The sequence below is a fragment of the Phoca vitulina genome, unplaced genomic scaffold, assembly GCF_004348235.1.
Source record: "Phoca vitulina isolate PV1807 unplaced genomic scaffold, GSC_HSeal_1.0 scaffold3, whole genome shotgun sequence".
NCBI lineage: Eukaryota > Metazoa > Chordata > Mammalia > Carnivora > Phocidae > Phoca > Phoca vitulina.
Window position 1 is genome coordinate 64,564,007 of NW_022589706.1, and position 17,863 is coordinate 64,581,869.

The 17,863-nt window shown below is 36.2% G+C and overlaps 1 protein-coding gene across 7 annotated transcripts in view; it reads right to left on the reverse strand.

The window, feature by feature from the left end:
- The window catches only part of MAPK10 (mitogen-activated protein kinase 10), a 317,221-nt gene that overhangs the window by 285,740 nt on the left and 13,618 nt on the right, over window positions 1-17,863 (reverse strand). Inside the window, exon 1 of one of the 7 annotated variants that reach the window (XM_032400734.1) lies at window positions 14,570-15,993. The exons of the other annotated variants lie outside the window; for them this stretch is intronic. Coding sequence (XP_032256625.1) covers window positions 14,570-14,653 — 84 coding nt within the window. The 5' untranslated portion in view covers window positions 14,654-15,993. Of the gene's footprint in view, window positions 1-14,569; window positions 15,994-17,863 lie in introns of those variants that run through there. 7 annotated transcript variants of the gene reach the window in all.

Below are 17,863 nucleotides of genomic sequence, written 5' to 3' on the forward strand. Positions count from 1 at the left end.
ATCAGTAACTGGGAGGCACTGCCATGGCAGAATTCAAGTTCAAGTCCACACTTGTTCATAAGACTACCTAGTTCTGAAATGTCAGTAGCAATAACTACTGTTTGTTTCAGAGGGTTTGTATCAGATAAAGATGATCCCCTATGCTATCACAGCATCTTATTACTGACCCACCCTTGGGCCCAGAGAAACCCTAGTTCTCTTTCCTGGACAATTTACAGTCAATAATTGTAGCTTAGATGCTCACCAAGGTCATTCCAAACTGGAAATATTCAGGCCAGGAAAGAAAAAATATTACTCTCCAGATCTCGTAGGAAGAAAAAAAAGTTCATTTTGAGAAATGGCATAGCAGGAGATGTAGCAGAAATCCACCACACATGCTGGACAGAAAATGCTGGTGATACAAGGTAAACTTTCTGCTGTCTTCTTTACGGTCCCTCAGGAGCAAGATCTGTGTAATCTCTAAACCTCTCAATGTGGTCTAACATTTCATTTCCATTATAAATTCAAGGCATGCCAGGCAATTTACAAAACTGAAATAAATTAGAAATAGTGTTTGCCAACTCTGTGGCAGACATTGGGCCAAGTGTTTTATACATGTAATCACATTTATACCTCACCAAATCGTGTTGAGCATCTTGGAGAACTAACTTGTTCAAGATCATTCAACAAGCAAATGTCAAAATCAGAGTTTAAGCCAGGTCTACCAGATTTTACAATCACAATCTCTCCTACAACAGTCTAAACAAAACCTGAAAGTCTCAGAGAGAAGATAACATAATTTGGAAAAAATTCTACTAATGACAGACAGAGTTCTCTGCCATAGTCCCTGTGGCATCAGTGCCTGGCTGGAAGATGTCATATAATAATAGAATTATCAAAAATTGTTACTATTATAGCCAATACTATCTTATTTATTATGTGCAAACTCATAAGTTGATTTTGGGATAATTAAGAGTCTTGAATGACCAAACAAAATATACTTTGAAAAAGTCTGCATGAAAACAATGCCTATCTTAATCTAAAGAGAAATAACTCTCTTCTAAGAAATTCATTCCTTGATATCACTTATTGCAGGAATATTTCTTTGCCATCATTGAAATTCAGGATTGAACTAATACTTAGTCTGTTATTGACCCATTCTAAGTGGTAAACTTGAAAATAATGTACAACTTCTCTTTGTTTTAGGTGGAAAGTTCCTACAAGGTTTTAGTGAAGCAATATCAGAGTCGAAGAGAAGGGCCATATTAGGCATTATAGAAGCTAGTTTAACAGCAGAACTGATAAGATATAAAGATGATAACCAATATTTATTGATTGCTTATTGTGTGTCCATACATTTATTATCTCAGTCCACACAACACTATCTCTTATGTACTATTATTATCCCTATTTTATATAGAAAACAGATTTAATGTAGTCAAAAATGCCCAAATCATAAAACTTGTAAATGGCAGCATCAAGATTTGAATCCAAGTAGTAGTCTGTTTTCAAATCCCTTACACTATATCACCTTCATAATATTTAGTTTATGGACTCAACTTCTGATAGTTACTAGAAGGAGGTGTCTAGGAAAAAAAAGACAACATTTAGGTAGAGGTACAATTAGAGCTGGGAAGATATTAATAGTGGATTCATTCAGACTCATCTCTCCTTCCTCTGAGGAATTATCTTCTGTTCATTTTGCTCAAATAATCAAATTAATTATTATAGATAGAAACATAAAAAAAACTCACACTATCCATAAAATCTATCATAAAAATTCTATCATAAAGAGCATCATTAATCAACTTGTTTTTCCCCAATTCTTAGTCCCCTTTTCAGGAACCCTTGTCTGTAAATTCCCTCACCCACTTAGAAATCTGAGCACCCTCTAAAACATAAATCTTTACACACACAACACACACACACACACACACACAAACAGCCTTTACAAAATTTTCTCTTCATGAAAAGACTTGTCCATTTTAAGATGTTTTTTTAGTTTATATTCTGCACAGGATCTCATACTTTGGCTATGGCACTCAGTGCATATTGACTTCTAAATTGCATACTGTTTTGGACATGAACTTTAATACAAAGGAAATAGGAAGTTCAATTTAATTTCTAATTTTCAATTCTCCCTCATTGTAATTTTAATTCAACCTTCTTCTGTATTTTCTGAGCTTCCAACCAAAGTTGCAATTTGAACTGGAAAATATTCCTACAAAAGGATAAAGAACACTACACCAATAATTGAATAAGTGAGGTTTCACAAAGCATGAAGGAAGAGAACAAAGTAATTTATGAACAATAATAATAGCTAACGCTTACTGACCTTACTGGAAAATCAGTAAGCATTAGCTATTATATAAAAGTGCCTTACTTCCCAGGCACTTTTACATGAAATAACTCATTTAATTCACAAAACAATCTCCCAAGGAAGACTATTTAAAAGAAAAAGAAATTGAGGCAAACTAACTTCTCAAAACTATCCCAGGAATAATTAAACTCAATATTTAAACCCAGTTTGGTTCTGAAGTCAGTTTGCTTGACCACCATACTATGCTACCTCTCATATTTCATTTGTTGAATTAACATCATCAACAAATAATATTATTAAGCAATCTTATAGGTGAGTATGACATTTCATAAAAACATGGTCCTAAGTGTTTTTGAATGTTTATTATGCAAAATAAATGTGCTTAGATCTAGGAATTCAAATAGATTTTAGAAAGATTTCACTATATCTGAATTTTTAAAATAAAATTTATATTAGAACATTATTTTTGTCATAGTTATAACAAAAAGAAATTTTTTTAATTAAAATACAATTTAGTATAGACTGTTGTGCCTTAATTCATTTTGCCCTAATTGCTTCCTTAATGACACAATGACTTCGATTACTAATACATATTTAACCAGTATCAAATAGATAAATTATACGCAAATAAAAGAATATATAACGAATTTATAAACCAAAAACCTTAAGCGGAATTTAATCATTTGTCAACCAATATTTACAGATCACCTAGTAGGTTCATACAGCACACCAGAGGACTGGTAAGAAGAAAATAATCCTATCCTTGAGAATTTCTCAGTGAAAAGAGCTCTGGGGAACCAAAAAAAAAAAAGGAGCATTACTTTTGCTGAGTGTGAAAATGTCCAGAAAGGCCTTCATGGAGTCAGTGACACTGCAAAATGAATGTCATTTACCCAAAGACTGGAATTGGGAAGCACGGAATATTTCAGTCAGAAGGAAATGCATGGAAGGATGTGGCTTGTTCAGGGAATAACCAATTTCAGATTCATAGGGACAGGAAATAAGGCTGGCAAGACTATAATGTGATTGGCTACTATCGTAAGAAATTTGGACTCTAGGGGAAAACCCATTGGATGCATGTAAGCAGGAAGGAGGTATGTCCAATGTATTTTAGAAAATTCACTCTGACATCAGTGTCTCACGGATTCAAGTGGGGAGAGAGCTGAGGCAGAGACCAGGAGGAAGGTAACTGCAGTGGCTTAACTGAGAGGTGGTGAAGGTCTGAGCCAGGACAAGAATGGTCTAGAAGAGATTTAAAGGCAAGATGGCTCACCGTAGCTTCTCCCTTTCTCTTGCAACTCTCCCTGAATATTGAAAAAGAAAGATGTTTTACAGATCAAATTCCATTTAGAGTAATATATCCCTAGAGTTATCTGTGGTCAATTTATACTACATTTTTAAGATGAAATAGCTGAAAAGCTACCAAGTACAAGTCTATAGCTCTTCTTACTATTGGGAAGCAAATTAAGCAATAACAAATAACAGAACTAAAAGTCAACCACATTTAGTATGGAGACAAAATTGTTAACAAAAAATGGAATAAACTGTCCATGCTAACAGTTGTATAAATATGCCTAGTAGCACAGGAAATATACATGCTTACTTGACTTTTAATCTATACAATGAGTGTATTTAGCCACCTTCTTACTTACTATATTACTTTTAGCATTCTTAAATCCTCTTCAAGAACATTTTTATAACTATGTGACAGGAGTACATGTAATATACAAGAACTTTTAAAATTTCATATAGTATATAGTGCATCTGATTTAAACTCAAAATTTTCATTGAATTTTATAAATCTTGGGAACCTTTAATATTTCAAGTAAAGTTTACCAAATACCTTGATTTTGATTTTTCTTTTTAGCACAGATTTCCTTAACCTGAGGTTTAAAAACTACAAATTTTTTTCTTCAGCCAGAGCCAATATGGTGCTTTAACCAGTAAAACCTCATGAAATTCTATCTTGTAGTATCTGACACTTTTCTCTGAATTACTTACAGCACTACTCTCTTTTGCAAATGTTTAAACATTCACCAGTTTCACTCTTGCATTAAATACAGTTCTTTGAAAAACAACATGATCTCAATATCTTACATATGCTTAATTAAGTAGCATAATACTGTACATTTTAAATACTATTTTTTTCTAAAATCTTGATAGTTATTTAACATTTATAAAATGTTATAAATAAGCTCTATTTGCAATAAAACATGCTCCACAAACATAAACATATCTAAGCATATCTTAATTAGCTGGATAAATGCATATGTCTTTAATTGACTGATATCTTAGTACCATCCTTTTTCATATTATTACTATTATAGAGATTTTATACATTTTATTTATTTTAGAGAGAGAGAGCACTCACGCAAGCGGGGCTGGGAGAGAAAGAAGGGGAGAGGAAGAAGATCTCAAGCAGGCTCTGTGCTCAGCACGGAGCCCGACGCAGGGCTCAATCTTATGACCCTGAGATCATGACCTGAGCCAAAACCAAGAGTCAGACGCTTAACCGACTGAGCCACCCAGGTGCCCCCAGTTACAGAGCTTTTAAAGGCACATTTAACCTAGATGCTAAATTGCATTGTTATATTACAATTTTATTTAAATAGGAAACCTTCACTGATTATAAAGAGGAAGATGAATTTTACTATCCACAGCCTGTTACCATGAGCAAGGACAAGGTCCTGAGCTTAGTCTAGGCTAGCAGCAATAAGATTTTCCAATTTGGGCTTACAACACTGTGACTTCTCTTCTCTCTGCCTATTCCTATCAGCTGGTTCTCCACTGTGCCATCTGCTATACCCCTATGCAGAAATTCGGAGTCACAAATTTGCCTTTTCTTCTCCTAGTTTTGTTAAATAATCTCATTCTCTGGTCTTTACAAGTCACCTCATTTCTATCTTCCCAAAATGAAGAGGAAGGAAGGAAGGAAGGAAGGAAGGAAGGAAGGAAGGAAGGCAGGCAGGCAGGCAGGCAAGCACCCTTTTGGGAAAACCCATCATATTTTAAGAATGTCTTCTATTATTTTCAACTGCTGTTATACCCAAAGTTATAAATATCATAAGCAAAGAAGTAAAATAATTAAATCTTACTTGAATAAGGACTGAGACTGAGGCTAAGGAGTTTGCTTTCATTTCTACATGTTAATTTGACATAGTCATAATGATGGGTCAGTATTTTGAATTTATTGTCAAAATCTTAAGCTAATTAAATTTGTAAAATATACTTGATGGTGTTCCTTCTAGATACAAAGAGATCATATATAAGCCACACCCTATTCATGTTCATCCTAGCATTAATATACAATGCCTAGCATGTAACAGATGTTCGATAAATATTTGTTGGATGAATAATAGTTTGAAAAAATTTTACTAAAAATTAAACATAAATATTGATAAGCAGCATTATCAATTTTGCAAATGACCTATAATAAATCTATAAACTCAGAGATAGAGTACAGGTCACTATATGTTTTAAACATCTGAGGTAACTACTAATCTTTATGGGGAAGCTAGAGAGGGAGATGTGAAGACAGTAAGAAGAACAATGCCTCCCTCTCCCGAGGTTGACTTAAACCACCAGGAAAGTTCTTAAAAGCAAAGACTTTCTTGAGCTCTCACTAAGGCATGGATACAGAAAACAGGCTTTTCAAAAGAAGTAGAGAATTGTATACACGGCAGGCAGCAGCCAAAACGGGGAAGGGATATTTATTCCCTGACCTAGTGGCACACAGGCAAGACAAAGAACATAGGGCATGTCTTGAACATGATGTATAGCCATGTTCAGGTTTGAATATGATTGCAGAGTCCCCTCTCTTCACCCTTATATCAGCCTGTAAGTTCAAGAGTATAGTCTCAGAACAAGCCAGACTTGGGGGGAAAAAACCCCACACCTCTGTTTATCATTCTCAGGAAAGGCCACTGAAAGATGCAGCATGAGAGCACAGGTATCGTTCACTCACGATTGCTCACTGAACTGACAAGAAAAATGTTCTCAATTGGTTTCATTGCTCTGTTTTTCTCAACAAAGAATAGGTACTGAGAGTTTCCTCAAGAAAATAGTCACTGAATTCTTTCAACAAGGGAAGGCTCAAGCATTTTTTATTGAGAGCAACAAATCAATCGTGAAATGAACCTCATGAAATATGTTTCATAGTTAATGTGGGGAAATGTATAACATGATAAATGATTCAGCAAGTATAATTATCTACAAGGCCTGTTTAGTAAAAGAAAATACCAAAATCATTCTTTAACTGGTTTAGCTTATGCTTTTGCTGGGTTGTAACTAAAATTCACTTAATCATTAACTATATCTTTCTATCATTAATCTTGTTTCCTCCTCCCTTTTTCTTTATTAATGCAGAAATAGGACTCTTAAGTGTGAGTAACTGATAACCTTACATTGTTTTCATAAAAATGAATGTTTAGCCCAAATACAAAGCTCTACTTATGGCACACATGGTTTTTTTTCTCCAAACAATATGCAAATACACTATGGATGTTTCAAAAGACACAAACTAGAGGTATAAGAAAATTAAAACATTTAAATAATAAAAGTTTACATTTAAATGCATTTTATGTTTAAGTAAATGTAATAAAACTTTAAATAAATTTTATTCTAAGTAAAACTTTACAGTAAATGCAACTTTACATTTAAATGCATCATTTTATAAATCATCCATTGTCATCAGGGAGATTTTTGTTTTTAATTATTCTAAAAACAAGTCACAAGCTTATCAGTCTCATGAAGATTTAAGATAGGAAAGGAAAAAACTTATGGAACCAACACACCTTTCAGATTCAGTTTAAAAAAAAAGTATTCTCAGTAACCTCAGCTCTCCGTAATGGAAAAAGGAAAGAATGCCACCCATCAAATTACATAGAATTTTAGAGAACATATCCCAGTCACCTTTGTATGAAGGTACTGCTTGTGGTTTGACACAGCATAGTTCCAGTGGGGCATCTGTGGCATTTTCCTGTGCCCTAAATTCCCACAGAGAAATAGGCCAGTTCAGCCTGTAACTTTCCACAAAATATTTCAGAAGAGCTCCTTAATAATCTGGAGGTAATAGCAGGGATGATGGTCCAGCTGACCTTCTAGACAAAAGCCTTAGATCAAAATTAAACCTGATTTGAAGTTACAAGGAAAAGTAATTTTTAGGGAAACTTCCCCAAGGCAATCTTTGCCATCTGTAATTTTAGAGTAATAAATGGAAAGAAGTGAGCAAATGGAGTGAAATGTACTAAAAGATGATTGTCATTTGTCCTGGTGAGAGCACTCCATTTGTGTCTGTTTAAAATTCCTAATGTATTTGTTCACCAGGTTCTCAAGAGAGAAGTCACAAATCAGTATGTTTCTGGCCATAGGTTTTGCATCCCAATTTAATGCTGCTGACTGATAAGTATTGGTACTCAACTAACCACTGTATAGTTGCAGAGATTTTAAGAAAGCAAAAAATTCTATAACTCATCAACAAGGATTGTTTTATGAGTATTTTAGGCCATATATGCCTCCTCAAAAAAACAAAACAACAAAAAAAAAGTTTCACAAATTTATTGCTCTCATGAAGACCCTCTGTTCTACCTCCATATCAAGTCATGTCCGTGACTTTTTTTCCCATCCCAAGTCTGTCATCTAGAACTCCCCAACTCTACTCTCCTCACCTTCCCAGCCAGACTGCTGGACAGCATCATCTCCACTTGCTGTCTTCATCTGCTCAATCTCTCCATAGGCCCTCAGCCTATCGAGACCTGTCTTCTTTGACCACCACAACAGCAACCAAGTTCTCATTAAGGGTAAATGTCATTAAACCTAATGAACAACTTTCGGCCCTGATATTGACGTCTAGGCAGCGACACTGCTGGTGACTCCTTCCCTTCCCAGAATTTCTAGACAGCCATGCCCAAACTTTTCAGAACCATGTAGAGAAAGAGCCCACAAACTCCAAAGCCAGATTGCCTAGATTTAAATCAGCTCTGCCATATACTGGCTGTGTGATGGTCTGTAAACCTCTTAACCTCTCTGGGACTCCAAATTTTCCATCTGTAAAATCAGGGATAACAGTAGCACCTCTTGAGAAGGTTAAATTGATTTATTATATGTAAGAGTACATAAAACAATGCTGGGCACACAGTATCATATACATTTTAGCTTTTTTTTTTTTTACTATTTATTTATTTGTCAGAGCGAGAGAGAGAGAGCAAGTGCACAAGCAGGGGGAGCAGCAGGCAGAGGGAGCAGCAGGCCCCCCACTGAGCAGGGAGCCTGATGTGGGACTCAACCCCAGGACCCTGGGACCATGAGCTGAGCTGCAGGCGGACGCTCAACCAACTGAGCCACCCAGGCATCCCTACATTTTAGTTTTATCATTTTTATTACTACTATCCTCCTACTTCTCTGTCAGTGTTCATCAAGGTTTTTCCCTAGATTCTCTCTTCTCCCAAGCTACAGTGTCCTGCTTGTTGATGAAGCCTAAACATAATCCTTGGCCCACGCCTATCTCTTAAACTTTAAACAGACACATGCAACTGCCTACTGGGTATCTCAAGTTCCACATGACCACAGCTGAATTCATCTTCCTTCCAAGCCTGTTCCTCCTCCAGTGTTCCCTTCCTCTAAAATTGCAGCCACCACCCACACAAGCCAGCATCAGGAATCGTGTCTGACTCTCTCATTCCCCTCATCTTCCAAATGCTGCAGATTCTACTTACTGCCTAAATATCCTTCTAACACATCCCTTTCTCTTCTAACTCTGCAGAGCTAGGCCAGGCCACCTCTGTCTCTCCTGGACCCCTACAACAGCCTCCTTGTCTCTTCACCATCAGTAGTAGCCTTCTTTAAACATTTTCCACACAGCAAAGAGCATTCTCCTAACACTCAAATATGACCAAGTCTTCAAATCTTTGTTTAAAACTCTTCCACATCATAATGAATATGGAGGATAAAGCTCTTCATAATGTAACTTGGCCCCTGCATACTTCATAAGCATCATTTACTATCATTCTATCTCTCACACAACTTTCAAATCTCTGTCACCTCTAGACCCTCACAAATGCTATTTCCTCAGTCTGGAACTTTCTCCCACTCCACCAACCTCCCTCCTTCATCTGGCTAGTTCTTACCCAACTATTTTTACTCAAGAAGGTTTTCCCTGACATCTAAACTACATTCATTCAGTAACCTTGTCATATGCTCACAAAAAATACTATAGCCCAGCTGATGATAATCAGCACCCATCTCCATACATCAACCCTACACCTCCAATGTCATTTCCATAGCTTTGATGAAGTGAAAGGTAATTCATAAAATGCCTAGGATAACCCTTGATATAGGTTTTTTATTTGATCGACAAATATAAATAATTTGTACAGGTTATACTGTACTAGGTGTTGAAATCTATTCAAATTAAAAGACCCCAAAGCCCTTAGAAGCTAAAAGTAAATGCCATTTATACCAAATATGTACAAGTCATTGGTGTATAAAAATCACTTGAAAAATGGTTTTCAAAAATTAAAAATCCATAATAGTCCTGCCTTAGAGTGTAAGGTAGTAGAGGACAACCAGAGAATGTGTTACTGAGAGAAGTGATAGGTTAAAAATAAGTTGGTTTTGGGGTGCCTGGGTGGCTCAGTCAGTGGAACATGTGACTCTTGATCTTGGGGTTGTAAGTTTAAGCCCCATTCTGGGTTGTAGAGATTATTTAAAAATAAAAAACATTGGGGCACCTAAGTGGATCAGTCATTAAGCATCTGCTTTCAGCTCAGGTCATGATCCCAGGGTCCTGGGATAGAGCCCCGCATCGGGCTCCCTGCTCCACGGGAAGCCTGCTTCTCCCTCTCCCACTCCCCCTGCTTGTGTTCCCTCTCTCCCTGTGTCTCTCTCTGTCAAATAAATAAATAAAATCTTTAAAATAAATAAATATATATATAAATAAAAATAAATAAAAATAAAAAAACATCTTTAAAAAATAAATACATAAAATAAATAAAAATAAAGACGTTAGGTTTTTTTTTAAGTTTTTGTTTTTTATCTCCTTGTTCTCTTTCTCACCCTCTCCTTCTATTTCTTACTCTCTCTCTCTCTCTGTGCAATGGATATGTTAAATTACTCATATATATTATATGTGAGTGGCAGATGGCAGAGGTGCCACCCTGAATTGGAAATTAGCGGAGAGAAATCAAACTAGAATCAGAAACTTTTCTACATAAAAAGAAAAGCATAATTTGTGTTGAAATCAGTGTAAGATCAAATTATAAATGAAAGAACATGGAAATGCCATATAATAACCTTTAGAAAACAACTAGAACCTGACTAACGTCTATAAATTAATGTCAGATAATTTCTAAGTAGAGGCAGAATCAATTTCATGGAAGAGAAAGACAATATAAAAAGTTTTAAATTGTTTTCTTTTAAATTAGTGGTATATGTATTTGTGGAAAGCTAAACCATTGTGACTAACTCTTGAAATTCATTTTAACTGTTTTAAGAACTTGTCTTAAGCAGAATTAAATGATTTAACTTAAACTTGACCACCCTACTTTCTCCTGTAAAGTGATTCCTGAGATTTGTCTGGAAGTTCTACCAAGCAATTAGGGCTACCGACAGACCCTTACATAAAGGGTCTTATCCAAGAAGATAAGACTTAGAACACTTATCCAGGAAGTGCTTTCACTTTTATTAAGTATACAACTTCAGAAGGGACAAACATGGAATTACAAAGAGGGAGGAACACAAGCATATGAGGACATATCAAATAAGGTCTTTGTTCCATGACTTTCCAGAGAGGTCTTCTCCTGACATTTTCCACCATCTAATATACAACATATTTTATTTATTTATCTGATTTATTGTCTGTCTCTTTCAACCAGAAAGGACTCTTGAAGTCAGGGATGATTTTTTATCTATTTTTTATCTATTATATTCATTACAGTATCCCCACAGCTACAACACGACCTGGCACATAGTAGTGTTCAATAAATATTTATTGAATGAATAAACGAAATCAAATCTATCCTCAGAAACTGCTCAAGGTCTCTATTCACACTTACATGAGCAGATGTCTGGAAGAAAGTGTGTAATAAGCCCCTTTGTGTTCCAGAGTCATAAAAAGAAACTGCTTCACACCAGAGAGAGAATGGGGAAATGGAAAGAAGTGATGAGAATTCTGGGTCCTTAGGGTGGTGGGCATTTGCACTCAACATCAATGGATAATCCAGACCAAGCTTGCAACCCAGGAAAAGAGAAGGACTACTGCCAATAGCCATTGTATCAGTGCCTAGATCAAGAGCTACCGATTAATCCACCACTGCTAGTCCACACATAATGAAAGAAAATCTTGCTTTTTAATTCTCTGTATTACCCTGTGAATTAGTTTCTGGGATCCAAGCCCTGATGCTGGGGATGGGCTGATGCCAACTGGATATCATCTAGAATCCTCTACGTGGCTTTCAAGCCCCCACTGATTTGCCCAAATATTCCAACACATCAGGCTGGTCATTTTACCCTTATCATATATGCATTTCCAATATCTATTTGCCTTTGTCCAATAGTCCAATTGCTCAGATTCCAATTTCCTCCAATCCAATCCATATTTTCTTTAACAAATAATGCAACACCTCCTCTTCTCCTTGCTTTCCTTGACTAATTCTGTGCTTTTCTTCTTCTCAGAATGCCTATGGAAATTATTTTTTAATGTTATATTTGCAGGGAAAATGAGAATCTGGAAAGCATGTCCACGTACATTATCTCACTTACATAAAGAGCAGAGTACTATTTTATAGACCCATTTTTTCTTTCACTCCCCAGCCCTCTACTTTTTCCATAGCTTGCTCTTCCCAATCCTAGTAGAGGTCCCATACTAATGAGGATGAAAATGAAATTAATTTTATTTTATTGAAAAGTATCCCTGATATTTGCCACGATAACAACCAAGTTTCCTTTGTTATTTCAATAATAAAACTGTTTGGTAATGATCTAAAGCAAACCAATCTTTTTCAGTTTTTAGTGTTATAATAACAATAACAAAATTTAATTCTCTGCTCTAGCCAAACACTGTATTAAAGTCTTTTACATTCAGTTCTTTCAAAAAGTATGGGGTACGTACTACATGCCCTTTCATAATAAAGAAACTAAGTCTTAAAAGCATTAACCAGGGCGCCTGGGTGGCTCAGTTGGTTAAGCATCTGCCTTTGGCTCAGGTCATGATCCCAGGGTCCTGGGATGGAGCCCCGCATCGGGTTCCTGCTGAGCAGGGAGCCTGCTTCTCCCTCTCCCTCTGCCTGCTTCTCCCCCTGCTTGTGCTCTCTCTCTCTCAAATAAATAAAATCTTAAAAAAAAAAAAGAAAGCATTAACCAATTGCCCAATGTCAGACTGGAAATGTGGATCTGATCTGTGTGGTTGGAAAGAGGAAGCCCTTTGGTACCACGCGCTGACATCAGGGACTATTCTACCATACGGGGTGTAAAAGCAGGGCTGCATCACAGAACAAAGTCATCTCAACTGTCACCAGAGCATCAATCCCAACAACATAAGATTTAAAAAACTAAAAAGAAAGAAATGGCAAATGTGTGCAATTGCTTGGGGCCTCAGACAGCATCATGCAATGACCGAGGCAAGCAGCCAGGAAGGGAGGAAGTTGAAGCAAAATAAGACCAGAAGTCTTCATGCAAACCCTGCTCTCACCGCATCCCCAGGACAGTAGGATCTTATCTTGGGCAAAAAGGACTGGAGACTTCACTTCGATACACAACCACAGAAACTTCAGCTTCCCCTCTAACAACACCGCCTCACCTTCTCTTCTTCTTTAGTGCTACTTACTAACCTTCATTTTAACTAGGTTTATGTCACTATATGAATAGATTTGAGGTTTGAAAGAGGATAAGACACAGTGAGAACCTCAATCATTAGCCTGACAGCCTAATTTTATTCTCCAGACATCATATTCAACTTTTTTCTTTATTTTCATAAAAGGCAATAAAGTGCAATGCATAAGTGCACAGATTGTGCTTTGCCATTCACTAACTGTAAGAGTTTGAACATGTTGCTTAACCTCTGTGTGCCTCAATTTGCTCATCTGTAAAATGGGTATAATAATAATAGTACCTACCTCGTGAGTATTATGAAGAATAAATGAGATAATATATGGAATGTACTTGGGATATTGCCTGGCCCAGACTAAGTTCTCTGTAGGTATTTACAATTATAATTACTAGAAAATACATGTGTCATAAGGATTTTAAAATTAGCTAATAGCCAATGAAAACTATACTAAGTGATTTCCATTTATTCCTCACATAAACCCTGTGAAGTAGATATCATCATTGTCCAATTTAAAAATGAAACAGAGGCTCAGAGAGGTTATAAAAGGAGTCCAAAATTACCCAGGCAATAAGTGATGGAGTTAGAACTCAAACCCAGCAATCTGATTACAGAATCAAACTCTTAACCATCATACTACTTCAGGTGGGTAATGATACTTGCCAATAGGTATTGAAATTTTGTTCTATGCCAGGCATTGTTCTAATAACTTTATATCTCTTAAATATTATATCTCTTATGAAAATTAAATTCTCAGAACTACCTTATGAGACAGATGATTTTGTTGGTCCCACTTTACAGATGAGAAAACATGAGAAAACAGAGACCAGGCATTAAGTAACATGGCCAAGATCACACAACTAACAGATGGCTAAAGTAAGTATACCCCATTCTGAAAGATAGGTAAAGCCAAGGTGCTAAATTGAAATCTCAGTGACCTAATATCAGATTGAGTATCACAATTTCCAAAAGGAAAACTCCCTCCTGCTATATTCATCTAAACAATTTCTACAATTTCTAAATAGTTTCTGATTAAGACAGATACTTAATACTGGAATAGTAAAAGAAGGAGCTGATTAAATGCTAATGTATTCTGATTTGCCTTACTACCCAGTCATTTTTCCTCCTCTGTTAGCAGCTATTTTCAATAGTCATTTTCATTCCACCCGCTACAATTTGAATAGATTCACTATTAACAAATATGAATCAACTTTTCATAGGAAGCAAGATCATTGCCTTCATTTGGTTCTTGTCCCATAGAAATTAGAGAAAATGTAGAGACGTGGATGAATATTCAGTCCATGCAACCATGACAAGAGAAGAATCTGCCAATGATACATTTGACCAAAACTCACAGGAATTTATAAACATTACTTATCAATAGTAATAGATAACAACTGACTGAGTGCTGAGCAGGACCACAGTGATCAAATAACTCTTAAAGTACTTACATAAATTAAAAAATGATCCTTGGTTTGGTGAGCAGAGCACAGGTTTGGTTGTAGCCCCAACCATGCACTGTACATCCAGGGCATGATGTATGTTCCACATAGATCACAGTGAATCTGAGCTAATATGGGAAGGTGCCTTTATAGACATGATCAATAGCAAGGACAGAAGCAGACTGTTACAGATCTTGAGAACAGACTGAGTAAAATACTAGAATAAAAAAGGAAGATGGCAAAAAAATTCTCTTTACAGGAAAATTGTGTGGGAGGATAGCAGTGTGCCATGAGAAACTACCAGTCTGGTGGTTAAAAAAAGTTATTGGATCCCTTATATTCACAGCAGAATTAAATACTTGATTTGCTAGGTACAAGAAAGCACAGTAGGGAGATGATAGATAGATAGATAGATAGATAGATAGATAGATAGATAGATGGAAAATGAGTAAAATTTAAAATTTGGGGAATTCTTCAAAATGTTATTCTCAGTAAAGAAAAGGTGGATGAATAATTGTGTGGTCACAAATTAACTACTGGTAGACAAATAATGAATTTAAAAGGTATGGGAAAGGATCCTGATGAGGAAAGAAGACATGTTGATGATAATGGTAATAAATTTGACCAAAACCAAAACAAAACCTTGCAGTTACTGAGCACTTAATGCTCTGTGATTCTCGTTCATTACCTCCGCAATGGCCTTATGAGATCAGCACCATTATTAGTACCGTTTTACAGATAAGGAAACTGAAGCTTAAGAGATTATGTGACTTACACAGGATCTCATATGAAGTAACAGAATTTGGATTTAAACCCAAGCAGTCTAACTCTGGAGTTTACGTGCTCGACCACCGTATCATACAGCTGTGTGTTAAATTAATGAAAGGAGCCATAATTAACAAGAACATAGATGCAAGTACTGTTGCATCTGTACTTGCTGTTCCATTTGCATTTGCACAGAAAAGTCAGGATAATGAGGCCCCTGATAATGACGGAAAACCTGACCAGAATAGAGTGATGAAAATAATGAGATACAATGAAATCCAAATACTATTAAAGTGACTTTTCTACTAACCAGGAAAATAGTTTACAATAAGCAAAATTCATAATAAACAAAACAGAATGGACTTCCATGCCTGGCTTCATCCTCTCACTTTGGAATTGACAGAGAACAAGTTTGCTGTGTAGGCATTTTGTGGTAACGACTTTACTATTATTAACAGTGATAATAGTTTCAGGCAGGATTTCATATTTACATAGCGGCCTTCAACACAGGAGCAAAAGCACCTGGCAAACATTCTCATTTTTATTATTGATGGCTTAGATTAATAGAGCGCCTTTTTGTCAAAAGAGCTCATTTATCCTTACATGGACTCTTGTGACACAAATAGGCAAGCAATCCGTTTCTACATTTTACATATGGAAAAACAAAAGCCCAAGGACCTGTGTAAAATTGCTTATTAATACTGTGGCTGGGCTTCTAATGAAATCATAAAGAATTCAGTATTTCCCTTCCTCACTGACTGCAGCACTATCTCTTTTATAACTTATTCCAAATTACCTGAAACCTGGATCCTTTTCCACTGGTTCTGGTTCTTACTGTCTCTTCTTCAAACTGGATTATCATTCCTTTCCTCCCTCTAACTGCTCATCCTGCCTCCATCCTCTCTCTTCTCCAAACCACTCTCAACATTTCTGCCGGAATCATTTTCCTAAGCCTGCTCAGAAAACAGCAATAGCTCTTCACTATCTATAGAGACAGACCCAAAATTCCTTCATAGATCACTCATAACCTCCCTCAGTCTGTCCCCAATCTATTTTCTCCACCATATCTCTAACTGCCATGTCCTCCATCCCCAAATCACACAAACCTAAACTTCTGAACCCCAAACCCACTCTGCTCCTTACTCATTGTTATTTCCTCTTCTAGAGGTAATCTTTCCAACTCCAACACTGACTACCAAAATTATCTTCACAACTCCACTCCAATGCCCTCTCCTCCATGAATCCCTTCTAATACATCAGTTAAAAATGGCCTTCCCCTCCAACTCCACAATACACATTTAACCTTTATTTGTGGCACTCACCATATTCTGCCCAGGTCTATAGTGACGTGAAAGTACGTCTGTCTTATTAAAATGTTCTATCATTGACATTCCCAGAAAGTCAACTATGTGTCAGGCCCTGTGATGGGTAATGAGTAAAAAAGAGAAACTGATCTCTCTGCCTTCACAGAGGTTATAGTCTTACAGTCTTTCTCATCTGCAGTTCCTCCTGTGAATAACCAAGCACACTATTTTTGTTTTTTTTTTAAGGTAGTACGTACCATTCTAGATGCATAAAAGATGTTAATGCGTTACATACAACAGATGCTTTTTAGAAGTGGTTCTCAAAGTATAGTACACCAGACCTCTTGAGGATCTCCAAGACCCTTTCAGGGGGTTCCTGAGGTCAAAACTAATACCAAATAATATAAAGATATGATTTGCTGTCATCACTCTCATTTACTCTCTAATGTACAGTAAAGTCTTCTGGAGGCTACATGATGTGTTTTATAACAACAGATTAAAGCCATAAGTATATAAGAGAATTCAGCCATCTTCTTTTAAACTAATCATAAAACAGATTTGCAAAAATGTAAAACAATACCACTTTGTACCTATACTATTTCTGTTCTATAAAGAGTACTTTTCATAAAAAATATATATATTGTGTTAACATGTAACGGGTTTACCATTGCTAATTCATAAATGAATTACATAAATATTTTAAATTTATATCTTAATTTCTAATACGGTAAATACCAATGAATATAACCCACATAAGCCAAAGCTTGTGGTTAATAATTTTCAAGAGTGTTATACACAAACAATGAATCATGGAACACTACATCAAAAACTAATGATGTAATGTACGGTGATTAACATAACAATAAAAAAATTTTTTAAAAAGTGTAAAAGGATCATGAGACCACAAAGTCTGAGCACTACTATAAAGGAACACTGAGACTCATGTCTTTCTGCAGAATCCCAATTGAGTAATTGAGTTTGTAAATGACTGTTCCCTGAACTCAGTATCTATTAAAGCAACTATCTTATGTGTGGATTCATTTATTTGCAAGTATTTCCCCTTTCTCTCCCCATCTAAAGGCCCCAGATTTGGTAGTGAGCTGCTTAAGGGCAGAGACTAAATAGAATTTATCTTTGTTGCTGCTGCACCTAGCACAGAAAAGACAGCCAGTAAATATTTGAGGGAGAAGGAAGGAAGGAAGGAAGGAAGGAAGGAAGGAAGGAAGGAAGGAAG